Source organism: Pongo pygmaeus, chromosome 3 (genome assembly GCF_028885625.2).
Source record: "Pongo pygmaeus isolate AG05252 chromosome 3, NHGRI_mPonPyg2-v2.0_pri, whole genome shotgun sequence".
In the NCBI taxonomy this organism is placed as follows: Eukaryota; Metazoa; Chordata; class Mammalia; order Primates; family Hominidae; genus Pongo; species Pongo pygmaeus.
In genome coordinates, this window is record NC_072376.2 from 2657006 (window position 1) to 2672810 (window position 15805).

Genomic DNA, 15805 nt, shown 5'->3' on the forward strand with positions numbered 1-15805 from the left:
GACTTAAAAGCAGAACTTTGACCTGAGCAACCTTGTAAGCTGTGGTAAGAAATACAGCATTTGCTCCTAAGTGAAGTGGAGGAGAACAGAGGTTTTATGTAGGGAGCTCTGTGATCTCACTCTGCTGCTGCCTGGAGAATGGATGATTAGCAGGTACATACGGAAATAGGTGTGCCACTAGAGAGAGCCAGTGCAGCTGTGCAGGCAAGAGGTAGGTGATGATGGCTTAGACTGGGTTGGAAGCAGCGGAGGAAGAATGGGTGGATTGTGGAGGTGTTTAGGATTGAGGTGGAGTGGACAACTTTGCTGTTAGATGGGCATGGGATGGAGGAGAGCATGAACCTCGCTTGTTGAAGGGAACGGACTCACTTAGGGAACAGCCTCTTCTACCACTGCCCTCTCCTTGCCCTACCATGCCTCATCAATCAGAACTCCATGGCCTTCCAGCCACTTTTGGTATTGGAATAGCCACATTTTCAGGTACTCAGGTCCAGTCTACATAAAAACCTAAATGTGGCTGAGTGTGGTGGCTCAACGCCTGTAATCCCAGCACTTTGAGAAATGAAGGTGGGCGGATCATTTGAGCTCAGGAGTTTGAGACCAGCCTGAGCAACATGGCGAAGCCCTGTGTCTACCAAAAATACAAAAAATTAGCCAGTTGTGGTAGCGCATGCCTGTGGTCCCAGCTACTCAGGAGGCTGAGGTGAGACAATTGCTTGAGCCTGGGAGGTGGAGGTTGCAGTCAGCTGAGATTGCACCACTGAACTCCAGCCTGGGTGATAGAGCGAGACCCTGTCTCCAAAAAAAAAAACCTAAATGTCTCATCTAATTAATTCAAAGCCTCTTCCCCTCAAGTTAAGTGATGGCAGGAGTCCCCAAGGGCAGAGGGCGGTGGTATATGTCCTGCTTCCTTATGCCTGTCCTGTTCCTCCAGGATGGAGAAGGGGCACTGGAGCAGAGACTTGGGGGTCTTTGTTCTCTGCTGGGTTGTCTAGGGTTCTTTTTGGCCCACTAGCACTAGGCCTGTGGTCCAATGGGTGGCCCAGTGATTGCTGGCTCTTTCTTGTTGAGGGCCGGCGGGGGGGATGCTGCTTTAGCATGCTCAGGCTGCTGCAACCAAATACCATGGGCTAGGCTGCTTGTAAACAGCGGACGTTTATATCTTATAGTCTGGAGGGCTGGAAGGTCTAAGATCAAGGTGCTGGCAGATTGGTGCCTGGGGAGGGCCGAGCTTTGGTTCATAGCTGGTGCCCTCTCACTGTCCTCGTGCGGTGGAAGGACGTGGCAGCTCTCTGGGGCCTTCTTTATAAAAGGACACTAATCCCATTCACGAAGACTCCATCCTCATGACCTAATCACCGCCTAAAGGCCCCACTTCCTGATAACATTACCTTAGGGGTGAAAAATTTCAACTTATGAATGGGGGCGGGTGGGGGCACAAACATTCAGAACAGAGCAAAAACATTCAGACCTTTGGGCACTTCTGAGACCTTGGTAGGGACTTCGTGCTGGACTGTCTAGTGGAAACTGTGTGTGACACAACCAGCCTGCCCCCTACCCCCTACCACTGCCGTCCCGCACTCTGCTCCTCTTCCCTCATGGTGTAATTCTGGGGTCTGCTTCCCCAGCAGGACCTATTTGGGGTGGGATTCTTTCAGGATGACACAAGCTCTTATCCTCCTGTGTGCTGGCGGCAGCTGAGCTAGGTCCCTTGCATTTTTTTTTTTGAGACGCAGTCTCGCTTTGTCACCAGGCTGGAGTGCAGTGACGCGATCTCGGCTCACTGCAAGCTCTGCCTTCCGGGTTCAAGCAATTCTCCTGCCTCAGCCTCCCGAGTAGCTGGGACTACAGGTGTGCGCCACCACGCCCGGCTAATTTTTGTGCTTTTTTAATAGAGACGGGGTTTCACCATGTTGGCCAGAATGGTCTCGATCTCTTGACCTCGTGATCTGCCCGCCTCGGCCTCCCAAAGTGCTGGGATTACAGGCGTGAGCCACCGCGCCTGGCCGGTCCCCTGCTGTCTTAATCCTCTGCCCACTTAGCAACACTCAGGCTTTTCTGCTGCAGGGTCTTACCTGCAAGGCCTGCACCAGTGTCTGTGTGCCCCAACTCCACAGCACCCGCCACAGGCCCTTGGGAGCTTCCTTGTCCTCTGAACAGACCTTGCCAAGTCCAGCCCAGGGTGAGCCCCAGGCTCTTTGCCACAGGCCACCACCCGTCTCTCTGGGGGCTTGTCTCAGTGGCTTCATGCTTGACTGGGGGAGGGGTTGGTGAGGAGAGCACACTTTTCCTTGTGGGGACCAGAGTGGGAATAGTGCAATACTCATGACTTAGGGGTGAATTCCTTTCTGGAAGTCTCTCTTGTGACTGTGATTCTCTTCCTCATGCTGTGGGGGTCGGGGGGACGCAATGATTATGGAGCTGGCAGCCCCTGTCATGAGCCTGGGGAAGGCTCTCTAGCACCCTGCATCACCCTGTGGGCACCTTCAGCTCTGAGACCTGAGCCCCTGTTCCCAAGGAGCAGAGTCCTTCTCAGGGCCTCTTCTAGAAGGAGCCCCGGTGCCGATGGATGGGTAACTGAGCGGGAGGAGGAACCTAAGGTTGTGTTGTGTTCTCTAGTTGTTGGTGAAATCCTTTTGGCGTGGGACATAGGAAGGACTTTGCCCAGTGTTCTGTCTCTCTTTTTTTTTTTTTTTTTGAGACAAAGTCTCTGTCTGTTTCTCAGGCTGGAGTGCGGTGGCGCGATCTCGGCTCACTGCAACCTCCGCCTCCCAGGTTCAAGCGATTCTCCTGCCTCAGCCTCCCGAGTAGTTGAGATTACAGGCGTGCACCACCATGCCTGGCTAATTTTTGTATATTTAGAAGAGACGGGTTTCACTGTGTGGATCAGGCTGGTCTTGAACTCCTGACCTCAGGTGATCCGCCTGCCTTGGCCTCCCAAAGTGCTGGGATTATAGGCGTGAGCCACTGCACCCGGCCAAGTGTTCTCTTTCTTAAGCCTCCTTGTTCCTCAGAGCAGGCAGTGCAGGCTATGGGATTCCCCAGGACGGAGAGGCCTCTGCGCCGGCTGCTTGATGCTAGGCTCAGAGAGGCCACTAGGTTTCTACCAGGTGCTGTCTCAGGCAGCCATGGGCACATCACTTTCCAGAGGTGCCCACTGAGGTGGTCATTGTGTGTGCTGATTAGGACACTGGGAGTAAAACTGTTCCTTTTTAAATTTCATATAAATTAATTTTTATACTTTTTTAAAAAATTTAAATAGAGATGAGGTCTTGCTGTGTTACCCAGGCTGGTCTCAAACATCTGGGCTCAAGTGGTCCTCCCATCTCGGCTTCCCAAAGTGGTGGGATTACAGGTGTGAACCACCATGCCCAGCCGAATTGTTTCCTTTTTGTGTGTATGTGTGTGTCTGTGTGACAATGTCTCTGTCACCCAGACAGGAGTGCAGTGGGGCATTCTCACGGCTGACTATAGCCTCAACTTCCCAGGCTGAAGTGATCCTGTCACCTCAGCCTCCTGGGTAGCTGGGACTACAGGCGGGCACCAACATGCCTGGCCTATTTTTTGTGTTTCTTGTAGCAGTGGTGTTTCACCATGTTGCCCAGCGATCCACCCACCTCAGACTCCCAAAGTGCTGAGATTACAAGTGTGAGCCACCGTATCCGGCCAAGATAGTTTTTTTTCAATGTCTAGGTTTTACAGTTTTTTAAAAGGCATTTTTCTGAACAGTTAATAAAAAATTGATGCCTTGAACATTTTAACATAACTCGTCTATTCTGTTCTCTTTTTAAAACAGAGCCAAGATTTTCTTCTTCACTCCTCGCTTGGTAGCTCCCAGCCGGAGGCCGGCAGTGGTGGGAGGCTCGCTCTGGGCGCACAGACGCTGCCTTCAGACACCGCATGCTCGTGCGAGGCCTGCAGTGAGCGCAGGTATGTGACGTGTGTGCCACGTTGCTCACATCTGTCCACAATGACATGCAGACCTGCATATTGGAGCTGGACCGAGAAACTGGGCTAATGTGACAGACAGCAACAAGAGTAAGGCAGTTGCTTCGCTATTGAGAGAAAGAACCATATGAGTAAGACAAAAACTCCTGCTCTTGAGGAACTGGCACTAGAAAGCATCCTCAGAACAAGAGAAGGAGTCCTTAAATAATCAGAATCTAAGAGCAGCCTCAGTGAATGAGAGGAGTGATGGGGGAGAGCCTGACTGGCTGCCGCTCAGTGGCTGAGGGGAGAGCCCCGGAGCTCATCTTTTTTTTTTTTTTTTTTTTTTTTTTTTTGAGACAGGGTCTGGCTCTGTCCCCGAGGCTGGAGGGCAGTGGTGTGATCTCCGCTCACCACAACCTCCGCCTTCCAGGCTCAAGTGATCCTCCCACCTCAGTCCCGGTATCTGGGACTACAGGCGCGCACCACCATGTCGGGCTAATTTTTGTATATTTTATAGAGATGGGGCTTCGCCACGTTGCCCAGGCTGGTCTCAAACTCCTGGACTCAAACGATTAGCCCGTCTTCACCTCCCAGAGTGCTGGGATTACAGGCATGAGCCACCATGCCCAGCCCAGGAGCACATCTAAAAACACTCTGTGCTGTGGCTCAGGAAGGAATGCATGTAGCCAAGTGGGGGCCAAAGGGTGGGGGCAAAGCTGCCCATTAGGTACCTTGGAGGTGAAGGCCAGGTCAGCAGTGGGGATGTGGGTACCCTAATTGTGGACATTAGCCACAGACGCTCCTGTTATCTGTGCAGTGTCTAAGATCTTACGCAGAGTGCACCCTAGGAGCTGTGCTGGGGATGCCATCAACCCCCTGCACTGACAGCAGCCTGATTGCCGGCTCCTGGGAGCTGGACAAGGTGCAAGAGCCTGGGAGGTCCTCTGAGGACAGTGTGCTAGGTGAGGAAGGGCAGCAGACTGTGGTGACTTTCTAACCTTCCTGTGTTGTCTCATAGAGAAATTTCGGCAGAGGCGGACCGGGAACCTCAGCAGCTGCAGAACTACTGGTCAGAAGTGCGCTACACGGTGCGCTGCATCTATCGGCAGGCAGGAACCCCGCTGGCAGATGACCAGGACCAGTCTCTGGTGCCTGACAAGGAGGGAGTGAAGGAGCTCGTGGATAGGTACGTACTGCCCTTTCCTGTTGTGGCCCCATGCAAACTCCTGCCCTCCCCGCTGCACTTGGAACCACTCCTTTCAGGATGGGCTTTCCTTACAGTGCTCAGATGGGTTTGCTCAGCCTTTGGTGCCTGTCAAGATTGCAGCAGATGAACTGGCAAAAGTGAGCCCCCTAGGCCAAACGTCTTGAATTTTTCTGATTCCGATGAAACGCTATTGCCTGTATAATTACACAAGAAATGTTTCTCTTACTTGTTTGTGTGAAGACTGATGATAATACCTTCCTTTTTGAGTCCCCCTGTGCCAGGGATGATGCAGATTACTTTTACAAGCACTCTTGCCTTTATCAACCCAAGGAGAAAGGCCGAGTTAGCCCATTTATGAAGTGAAAAAATGGGGGCTCTGTGAGGTTGGGTAGCTTGTATGTGTGCCTGTGGCTCATGAGGCCGAGACAGCTGAGGCATGCCTGGCTGTGTGGCTGTTTCTCTTCAGCAGATACCTTATGCTCAGTAACCACACAGAATTTGAGGTGGCCATAATTTTTATTCTTCCTTACAGTTTGATGTAACTTTTTTTTTTTTGAGACGGAGTCTTGCTCTGTCAGCCAGGCTGGAGTGCAATGGCGTGATCTTGGCTCACTGCAACCCCTGCCTCCCGCATTCAAGCTATTCTTATGTCTCAGTCTCCAGAGTAGCTGGGATTACAGGTGCCCACCACCGTGTCGAGCTAATTTTTATATTTTTAATAGAGATGGGGTTTCACCATGTTGGTGTCTAACGTAATCCACCTGCCTTGACCTCCCAAAGTGCTGGGATTACAGGCGTGAGCCACTGCGTCCAGCAACGTAACATATTTTTATGTTTTTTGAAATGTTTCAAATGAAAGCAACAGATTTGAGATGGTCATTTCATGGGTTGATTCTCATTTGGGTTTCTTTCTCACATTTTGAATGCAGCACGTTTGGGAGGCTTTTTTTTTTTTTTTTTTCAGATGGAGTCTCACTCTGTTGCCCAGGCTGGTGTGCAGTGGTGTAATCTCAGCTCACTGCAACCTCTGCCGCCTGAATTCAAGCGATTCTCCTGCCTCAGCCTCCTGAGAAGCTGGGATTACAGGCGCCTGCCACTGTGCCCAGCTAATTTTTTTTTTTTTTTTTTTTTTTTTTTTTTGAGATGGAGTCTCACTCTGTCACCCAGGTTGGAGTGCAGTGGTGCAATCTCTGCTCACTGCAAGCTCCGCCTCCTGGGTTCACGCTGTTCTCCTGCCTTAACCTCCCGAGTAGCTGGGACTACAGGTGCCTGCTACCACACCCAGCTAATTTTTTGTATTTTTAGTAGAGATGGGGTTTCACCATGTTAGCCAGGATGGTCTTGATCTCCTGACCTTGTGATCCACCTGCCTCAGCCTCCCAAAGTGTTGGGATTACAGGCATGAGCCACTGTGCCCAGCCGGGAGTTTTATAAACTGATGTTTGCTGTGCAGTAGATTCTTTCCTGAAGGCAGGGATAGTGATGAGCCATAGATTAGGTTAACTCATTGAATTCAGCCAAGTATGTTCAGAGTTTGACCTGTGAGCCACTGGTATTGCATGAGGTCCTTCTCTGTGGTATGTGCTTTTATTAGAAGTTAGGTTTCCAGCCAAGCATGGTGGCTCACACCTGTAATCCCAGCACTTCGGGAGGATTGCTTGGCCCCAAGAGTTCAAGACTAGCCTGGGCAACATAGTGACTTGTCTCTACATAAAATAAAAAACATTAGCTAGGTGTGGTGAAGCACAGTTGTGGTCCTGGTTGCTTGGGAGGCTGAGGCAGGAGGAGCCCTTAAGCCCAGGAGTTCAGTGCTGCATTGAGCTAGGATTGCTCCACTGCACACCAGCCTGGGCAACAGAGTAAAATCCAAAGAAAAAACAAAACAACAAAGAAAGTTAGGTTTCCTAGTGAGTATTAGGAAAAAATGTATAACCTTCACGTCAAACCCATGACTTCACAGCTTATTAACGTTGCAACTTCAGTACTTAAGAGTAGCAGCCAGTGTGTAGTTGATGTGCCCGTATCTGTTGAATGTGTGAGTTATCGAATGAGCTTCCGTAGCATCTTCAGCATATTGCTGTCTCTTTTTTTTTATGAGACAGAGTCTCTCGCTCTGTCACCCAGGCTGGAGTGCAGTGGCGCAGTCTTGGCTCACTGCAAGCTCTGCCTCCCGGGTTCACGCCATTCTCCTGCCTCAGCCTCCCAAGTAGCTGGGACTACAGGCGCCCGCCACCATGCCCGGCTAATTTTTTGTATTTTTAGTAGAGACGGGGTTTCACCGTGTTAGCCAGGATGGTCTCAATCTCGCCTCCCAAAGTGCTGGGATTATAGGCGTGAGCCACTGCGCCCCGCCCCGCTGCCTCCTTTTTGTATAACTTGAAAAAAAAATCTGTTTGCAAAAGTATCACATGGTTATTTCCTTAAATTTATAAAATACAGAAATAGACAACAACAAAAAAAAGGGATCTAAGTCCGACATGCTAAGATAACAGTGAGGTGGGTGTCCAGTCTGCTTCTAAGTTTGGTTGTCTCTGTCAAAATTTGACTCTTCTGCAGCTTTCTTTTAACAGATGAAATGCATTCTGTTTCAGAGGACAGTTTTTTATACTAGTAGTTGAAATTACAATTGTCATGCTCAAAAAATTAATGTCTATCTGAAATGTACTAACCAAAATAAGGAATCCCATCCATCTACACTATTTTTTTAATCCACATTTTCCATAAGGCTTCACATGTTCCATTGCAAGATTTTACTTGGCACTTGTCTTTTACAGCCTAGGTAATATGGCAATTTAAAAATAGAACAGGTGACAACTTTCTTTTCTTTTGACATAATATGGTATGTAGGTGAAAGGATTTACTATGTAAAATCCAGGAGCTGTAGTTTAACACATTTTACAACTCATTTCTATTAGAGTGATGAACTCAAACTGGTTTCTCCTGGTGATGGGTTATGGACGAATTTTTGTTATTACATCAGTGGTTTTAGGTTTCCATCTAGAGGCTCCTGGATTACAATACAATTAAATTTAACCATAGCAATGCCAGTACTGTAGAATAAGTTTTAAAATGTGCATTATCGGCTGGGTGCGGTGGCTCACACCTGTAGTCCCAGTACTTTGAGAGGCCAAGACGGGCGGATCACAAGGTCAGGAGATCGGGACCATCCTGGCTAACATGGTGAAACCTCGTCTCTACTAAAAATACAAAAAATTATCTGGGCGTGGTGGCGGGCCCCTGTAGTCCCAGCTACTCGGGAGGCTGAGGCAGTAGAATGGGGTGAACCCAGGAGGCGGAGCTTGCAATGAGCCGGGATCACACCATTGCACTCCAGCCTGGGCGACAGAGTGAGACTCCACCTCAAAAAAAAAAAAAAAAAAAATGTGGATTATCATACACATATTTGTGTCAATAAAAATAATGGGTTATCCCAAAGTTTGGCCTGAAATTCATGAAAATGTTCATTGCATTTGTGGCTTAGTCATGGGGCATGTATTTTTTTTTTCCTACTTTTCAGCCTACAAATTTTATTTTACACACCTTTATTGTTTTTTTGGTGGGATAATTTTTTTAAAAAAGATAAACTGTGTCTAAAGTTTCCTCTTTTGATAAGCCTAATACAAACCCATTTGGACTGTACACTGAACTTCTAGAAAGAAGGAAAGAGCAGGCTGCCCCAGATCTGCAGCCAGGTGGCACCTCTCCTGGGATCAGTGCTTTTTACTTGTTAACATATAAGCCTTTAAAGGAGTTGTCCCCAGCCTCGTGTCTGAGCGTGTTCATCTGGGGCCAGCTGCTGAGAAGTGGTAGAGTGCTCTTCTAGCTGTGTGAGTTTACGCAACTCACCCAACCTATGTGGGCCAAAATGTTTCCTCTGTAAAGCAGGCACTGAACCCACACACAGCGAACTGAATTAGTGCACGTGCACGAACAGTGCTGTACAGAGAAAGCTCAATAAATATCACTTCCTGTTCCCTAGTGACACTCTGTGCCCCAGATTTCCCATCTGTTAGGTGGGGTGATCGTGCTTCTCACAGGTGATTATGAGGAAGATGACTGTGTGGTCATCCAGAGGTGGTCACCTGTGGAAGGGCTTCAAAAAAGATGCTCACTGACATCAGAGCACCCATGGGCCCTGGTGGGCAGGCCCTGGTGACCCTCTTCTCTGTGCAGGCTCTGTGAGAGGGACCCCTACCAGCTGTACCAGCGTCTGGAACAGCAAGCTCGAGAGTATGTGCTGGAGATGAAGGTCCGCCTGCTCCGGCAGCTGTCGGCTGCAGCCAAGGTGAAGGCACCATCTGGCCTGCAGGGCCCGCCGCAAGCGCACCAGTTCATCTCCCTCCTGCTTGAGGAGTACGGCGCCCTCTGCCAGGCCGCACGCTCCATCAGCACCTTCCTTGGCACTCTGGTAAGAGAGAAAATGCGTGTTTTTCTTTCTGTTTGGATGAACTGAAGAGAAGCATGTGGCAAGAGGAAGCCTCTCACGCATGTGTGCTGACCTCGCTGTCACACCCCACACACTGTCATAGGCCCCTCTTCTCTACAGGAGAGGACCTGTTTCCTCTCCTCTTTGTCTTTCCTCTGGACTTTGCCACTGGATAAAAGCATTGGGTGGATTGATAACCAGGTGACACCTCATGGAAGTACTGTTTGGAGGACCTTGAGGCCCAGGGAACGAGGCATGGGGGCAGTTTGAGGGGAGCACTGATGGGTGCCTTTATAAGGAGACAGAGAAATCTCCGGTGTCTCACTTAGGTTGTTCATTCTTTCGTTGCTGTAGACAGAGCTGGTATTAGGTGAAATGCCCATGAAGAGCATGAAGGCTGTAGAAAACAGCTTGTTTACAGCCCAGTGGCATTCATTCATTCATGCAGGCATGCATTCACTCAGCAAGCCAGCACTGAGTTAAGGGTCTGCTTGCAGTCTCAAGACAGGCCCTATCACCATCCTTGCCAATGGGGATCTGACAGTCCTAACAAAAGAGACACACAGATGGGTCCGATTGCCTCTAAAGAGGAATCACTACATTGGGCGGAAGGAGCATGGTATAGAAATATGGTTACGAGTAGGCGGTGGTCAATCCTCAACAGCCTCGGTGCCCCCACGCTTTGGAAGGAGACCATGCGTCCCAGAGACAAGCCCTCAAAGCTTCCTTGACTGTTACTAATAGTCTATGGAGTTTTTCATCACTTAAACTTTATTATTAAATAATACTTAACTGTATTTGGGTGCTAGTTTTGGGTGCTTTCTTTCTTTTAATAAAGAAAAGGAATTTATTTCTTATTGTTAGGAAGGCTGAGAAGTCCAAGTTTGAGGGGCCACATCTGGTGAGAGCTTTCTTGCAGGTGGGGACTTGGACTCTGAACAGAGTCCAAAGGTGTGGTACAGGGCATCACATGGCAAGAGGGCTGAGCATCAGTTTTGGGTGCTTTCTTAGTGGTAAACCTACATTTTGAAACAAATACAGTAAGCATTGGCATTGGTCTTTATCTGATTCTCAAGTTGATGGACCCTCTTAGAAAAATTTACATACAGCCCGGGCGTGGTGGCTCATACCTGTAATCCTAGCACTTTGGGAAGCCAAAGTGGGAGGATCACTTGAGCCCAGGAGCTTGAGACCAGCCTAGGCAACATGGGGAGACCCCATCTATACCAAAAAAATTTAAAATTAAATTAACCAGGCGTGATGACACATGCTACTCAAGAGGCTGTGAGGCAAGAGGATCATTTGAGCTCAGGGTTGAGGCTGTGGTGAGCCAAGTGTACTCCAGCCTGGGAATAGAGTGAGATCCTATCTCAAAAAGAGAAGAAAAAATTACATACATGTAATTGTAGGTCATTTCAGGGGGTTCACAGACTTCCTGAAGCTTCACTGCACCAAGCCATGGGGAGGAATCTATTCTGAGAAGAGGTAGTGAGGTGAATGGGTAGGGTGAGGGGCGGGGGGGGGGGCGGGGGGGGCAGTTATCCTGTTTCAAGGTCTGAGTCCACTGGGTAGTGCCACCAGGCTTCCTTCTGGTACCTTGTCCTTCCTTTGGCATCTGTCGCAGCACTGCCTCCCCGTCTCCACCTGAGAGTCTGCCTGCCCTTCAGAGGTTCAAATCCAGAGCCCCTCCTCTGTCTTCTACAAGAACATTGGGTCAGGTTAAGAAGGATGCTCTCCAGCCCACCTAAACCTGGTGCCCAGAGAGACTCTGGTAGTGAAGACAGCAGCTGTTGCTGCTCTCCAGAAAGTGCTGGCGAGGTCTGCGCCTCCTCAGATAGTTGCTGTAGGACGCTGTTTTATGAAGCTGACAAAAATCAATTTGAACCATATTTATTAGAGCAAATTCTTAGCAGTTTACATAGAAATAATTTCTTGTGGCTTGAGGCTGGGTGCAGTGGCTCACGCTTGTAATCCCAGCACTTTGGGAGGCCGAGGCAGGCAGATCACCTGAGGTCAGGAGTTCAAGACCAGCCTGGCCAATATGATGAAACCCCATCTCTACTAAAAATACAAAAATTAGCCGGGCATGGTGGCGGGCGCCTGTAGTCCCAGCTACTCGGGAGGCAGAGGCAGGAGAGTCACTTGAACCCAGGAGGCAGAGGTTGCATTGAGCCAAGATTATGCCACTGCACTCCAGTCTGGGCGACAGAGCGAGACTCTGTCTCACACACAAAACAAAACAAAATAAATAATTTCTTGTGGCTTGAAAAAAATGCATACACCCGGAAGCTGTTTGATTAGTGTCTTTTTTCACTTCCTTTACACATAGAAATATCCACATTGATTTCTAGGGTTCCAGCCGACTAGATACCCTTAACTATTCCTTTCTCCAAGGGAAACAACTGAATTTACTAGATAATAAAAAAATAAGCCGGGCGTGGTGGCTTATGGCTATAATCCCAGCACTTTGAGAGGCTGAGGTGGTTGGATCATCTGAGGTCAGGAGTTAGAGACCAGCCTGGCCAACATGATGAAACCCCATCTCTACTAAAAATGCAAAAAATTAGCCTGGCATGGTGGCAGGTGCCTATAATCCCAGCTACTCAGGAGGCTGAGGCAGGAGAATTGCTCGAACCTGGGAGGTGGAGGTTGCAGTGAGCCGAGATTGTGCTGCTGCACTCCAGCCTGGGCAACAAGAGCAAAACTCCGTCTCAAAAAAAAAGATGAAATCTTTTAAAGTGTATGGCTGAGATGGCATGAAAGGGAATAAGTCGTAGTGGTGAAAAACCAGTTGAAATCTGGAATCCTGAGAAATACATGGGCTTGAAAGTCAGCATTTGCTGCGGGGATTTCTTCTGATCCTGGGAGACGAGACACAACCTAGCCCAGGATGGGGTCTGCACATAATGCTGGGACTGTAAGTGACGACACCAGTAAGGTTGAAGTGGAAACTCCGAGCACCGAAAGGGATAGCAGGGATCTGCAGCTCTCGTGGCCTTGGGGTGGGGATGCAGGGAGTACAGCTTCCCAGAGACTTGGTAGCTGTCAGCCAGCTGCCGCATGAGCTGGAGTCTGAATAAATGTTGGTGTGGTGTGAACAGCCCAAGCCTGGAAGTTACTTGACAGTGGTCCAGGGTTGCTGGTAAAGTCAGGCAACATGCAGATCACCTCTGGAAACCTTCAGTCTGACCTCAGAAAATTCGAATAGATAAAATCCCCCCAAATGAGCAGCTCACAGTAAAAAAAGTCATAAAACACAAGGTTCATGACAGCACAGTTAAAAGCCAGCAGAAGCAATAGACAGAATCACATAACAAAGATATTTAAATTTTCAAAAAAGAATATAGAGCAACTTTGTTAACTGTGCTTAAAGAAGCTTTGTAAAAGTTTGAAATTGGGAGTTAAGGATTAATACTCTAAAGAATGATCATTCAGATTTGAAAAAATATCAAAACTAGAAACAAAAACATTTTTTTGGAGATGATCGCTGAGAAATTCTCAGAATTACTGAAAAATACTAGTGTTTGGCAAGGAAACGTATCAGATTTCCCAAGTAAGATGTTGAAAAATCCTTCTCTGGTTATAGTATAGTGACAGCTACAGAACATCAAAGAAAAAGTGATCTCAAACACAAAACACAGGACTTTGTTGAAAATGGTCTATGAGATGTTGTAATGTGTAATTCTGGATTCTGGGTAGAGACTACAATGAATCTATGTACTCCTTACCCAGATCCACAGTTAATCAGCATTTTGCCACTCTGACTTCATTATGCCTTCTTTTTCTTCCACTTTCTCTTCCCTCTTTTTGATGCAGTATTTTAATATGGGTCCCAGACAATGTGCTTTTTGTCTTAGAATATTCCAATAAGTGTCTCTAAAAATAGTCATCCATTATCTATCTTATGTAGCCACAGTTCCATTGTCACATCCATGAAGACTGACGGTAATAGTAATTTCTTACCGACTAATGCCAGCCAATCTCTTTTTATGGTTGTTTTATTCCAATCAAGACCTAAAAATCTTCACAAATTTATAGCCACATTATTATACTGCCATCCAGTGATCTGTGCAGCACCAGCTTAAGATAAACTCAGTGTCTCAGGGCAATAATTCTCAACAGTTTTGGACTTAAAAATTTAGGACCCCGAAGTGTGCTTTTTTATGCAGACTTATATCAGTACTTGCTGTATTGAAATTCAAACTGAGAAAATTTTTTAAATGCTTATTGTCATTTTAAAAATGTAAACTCTCATTAGATTACATAAATTGCATATTTTACCATATATTAGAGAATGTAACAAATAATACACTTTTACATTAGATAATGTAACATAAATTACACATGTAAAAATAACTATTTTCCAAAATAAAACATTGTTGCCCAGGCTGGAGTGCAGTGGTGAGATCTTGGCTCTCTGAAACCTCTGCCTCCCCAGTTCAAGCGATTCTCCTGCCCCAGCCTCCCAAATAACTGGGATTACAGGTGCCTGCCACCACACCTGGCTAATTTTTTTGTATTTCTTTTAGTAGAGATGGGGTTTCACCATGTTGGCCAGGCTGGTCTCGAACTCCTAACCTCGGTGATTTGCCCACCTCGGCCTCCCAAAATTCTGGGATTACAGGCGTGAGCCACCGCGCCCAGCCAACATATTTCTTAAGAAGAGTGGGTCACTCACACCTCTCCAGATCTCTCTGTAAAAGCGGTGGGAGTCTCATCTTCTGCATTCAGTCTGTTGTCATAGGTTGTCTGGTTGAAGTTATTGAAGAAAATTCAACTTTTTACAGATATGTAGTTGGAAAAAGGACGAATTTTTTTTTTTTTTTGAGACGGAGTCTTAGTTGGAAAAAGGAATAATTTGTTCTGTTTTGTTTTGTTTTTTGAGACAGAGTTTTACTCTGTCTCAAAAAAAAATCTCGCTCTGTCTTGCTCTGTCTCTCATGATCTCGGCTCACTGCAACCTCCGCTTCCTGGGTTCAAGCGATTCTCCTGCCTCAGCCTCCCGAGTAGCTGGAACTACAGGTGGGTGCCACCACGCCGGGCTAATTTTTTGTATTGTTAGTAGAGTCAGGGTTTCACTGTGTTAGCCAGGATGGTCTCGATCTCCTGACCTCGTGATTTGCCTGCCTTAGCCTCCCAAAGTGCTGGAATTACAGCCATGAGCCACCACGCCCTGCCAGGAAGAATATTTTAATAGCCTCTTCAAATCCTGATAGATCTTCTCTGAGAGTACACCAACGCGTGAGAGTTTCTTAATGGTTAGTTGCGATGTAGAGTCTGAAACTGTATCACTGAACTTACCCTACTCTGTTCCATTAAAATCCACAGGTTCCAGCTCATCCATGAATGGACTCTCTACTTATACGTGGTTTGCTAGTGTCATTCATAGGTCATTTTGCAAATATTGATTCACTGAGTATCTTCTGGATGTTGACATTTTTATTAATATAAAAAATGATATTTGTTCATATCAGCATTGATCTCATCAGAAAGCTCTTTAAACGTGTAGGATCTTTCAAGCCAACAGCAGCAAATGCAAATTTTCTAAAGTTTTCTTTTTTGCTTGAAAGCTCAGATTTTATGATTAGCCACAGATTGTGTCACTTGTTTTCTTTGAAGCAACATGTTAATTTGCTGTGCAAACTCTGCCAGCTAGTTAGCTCTTCTGAACAGCACCCCCATTCTACTGTTTTTGCTGAACTCACTGGATACTCTTGGACATAGAAAGGTATTCTCAGAAATGCAACTTTACTGGAGAATGCCCTCACGTGAGGTTTATTCCACACTGCCTGGGGGGTCAAATAGGATAATGAGTCACATTTTTTTGTATTTACTTTAAATATTAAAGTAAAAATTGGGGGACTGGGCGTGGTGGCCCACGCCTGTAATCCCAGCACTTTGGGAGGCCAAGGCGGGTGGATTACTTGAGCCCAGGAGTTCAAGACCAGCCTGGGCAACATGGTGAGATCCCGTCTCTACAAAAGATACAAAAATTAGCTGAGCGTGATAGTGTACACCTGTAGTCCCAGCTACTCAGGAGGCTGAGGTAAGAGGATTGCTTGAGCTTGGGAGGCAAAGGTTGCAGTGAGCGAAGATCGCGCCACTGCACCCCAGCCTGGGCGACGGAGTGAGACCCTGTCTCAGTCAGTCGACCAATCACTCAATATTTTTTTTTAAAAGAAATCTAAAAAATAAAATAAAATTGTCACTAGGCTTAAGTTATGCTTCTAGTCATCTAGGAA

At 47.3% G+C, this 15805-nt stretch overlaps 1 protein-coding gene across 8 annotated transcripts in view; it reads left to right on the plus strand.

Moving 5' to 3' along the window:
* FAM193A (family with sequence similarity 193 member A) overlaps positions 1–15805 on the plus strand; it is a 195522-nt gene that overhangs the window by 85406 nt on the left and 94311 nt on the right. For all 8 annotated transcript variants that reach the window (XR_010126197.1, XM_063664421.1, XM_054486584.2 and 5 more), the window contains 3 exons: positions 3797–3930; positions 4949–5116; positions 9311–9545. Coding sequence is in view for 7 of the 8 variants with exons in the window: in XM_063664421.1 (XP_063520491.1) it covers positions 3797–3930; positions 4949–5116; positions 9311–9545 (537 nt within the window). In the remaining variant the exon portion in view is untranslated. The remainder of the gene's footprint in view (positions 1–3796; positions 3931–4948; positions 5117–9310; positions 9546–15805) is intronic.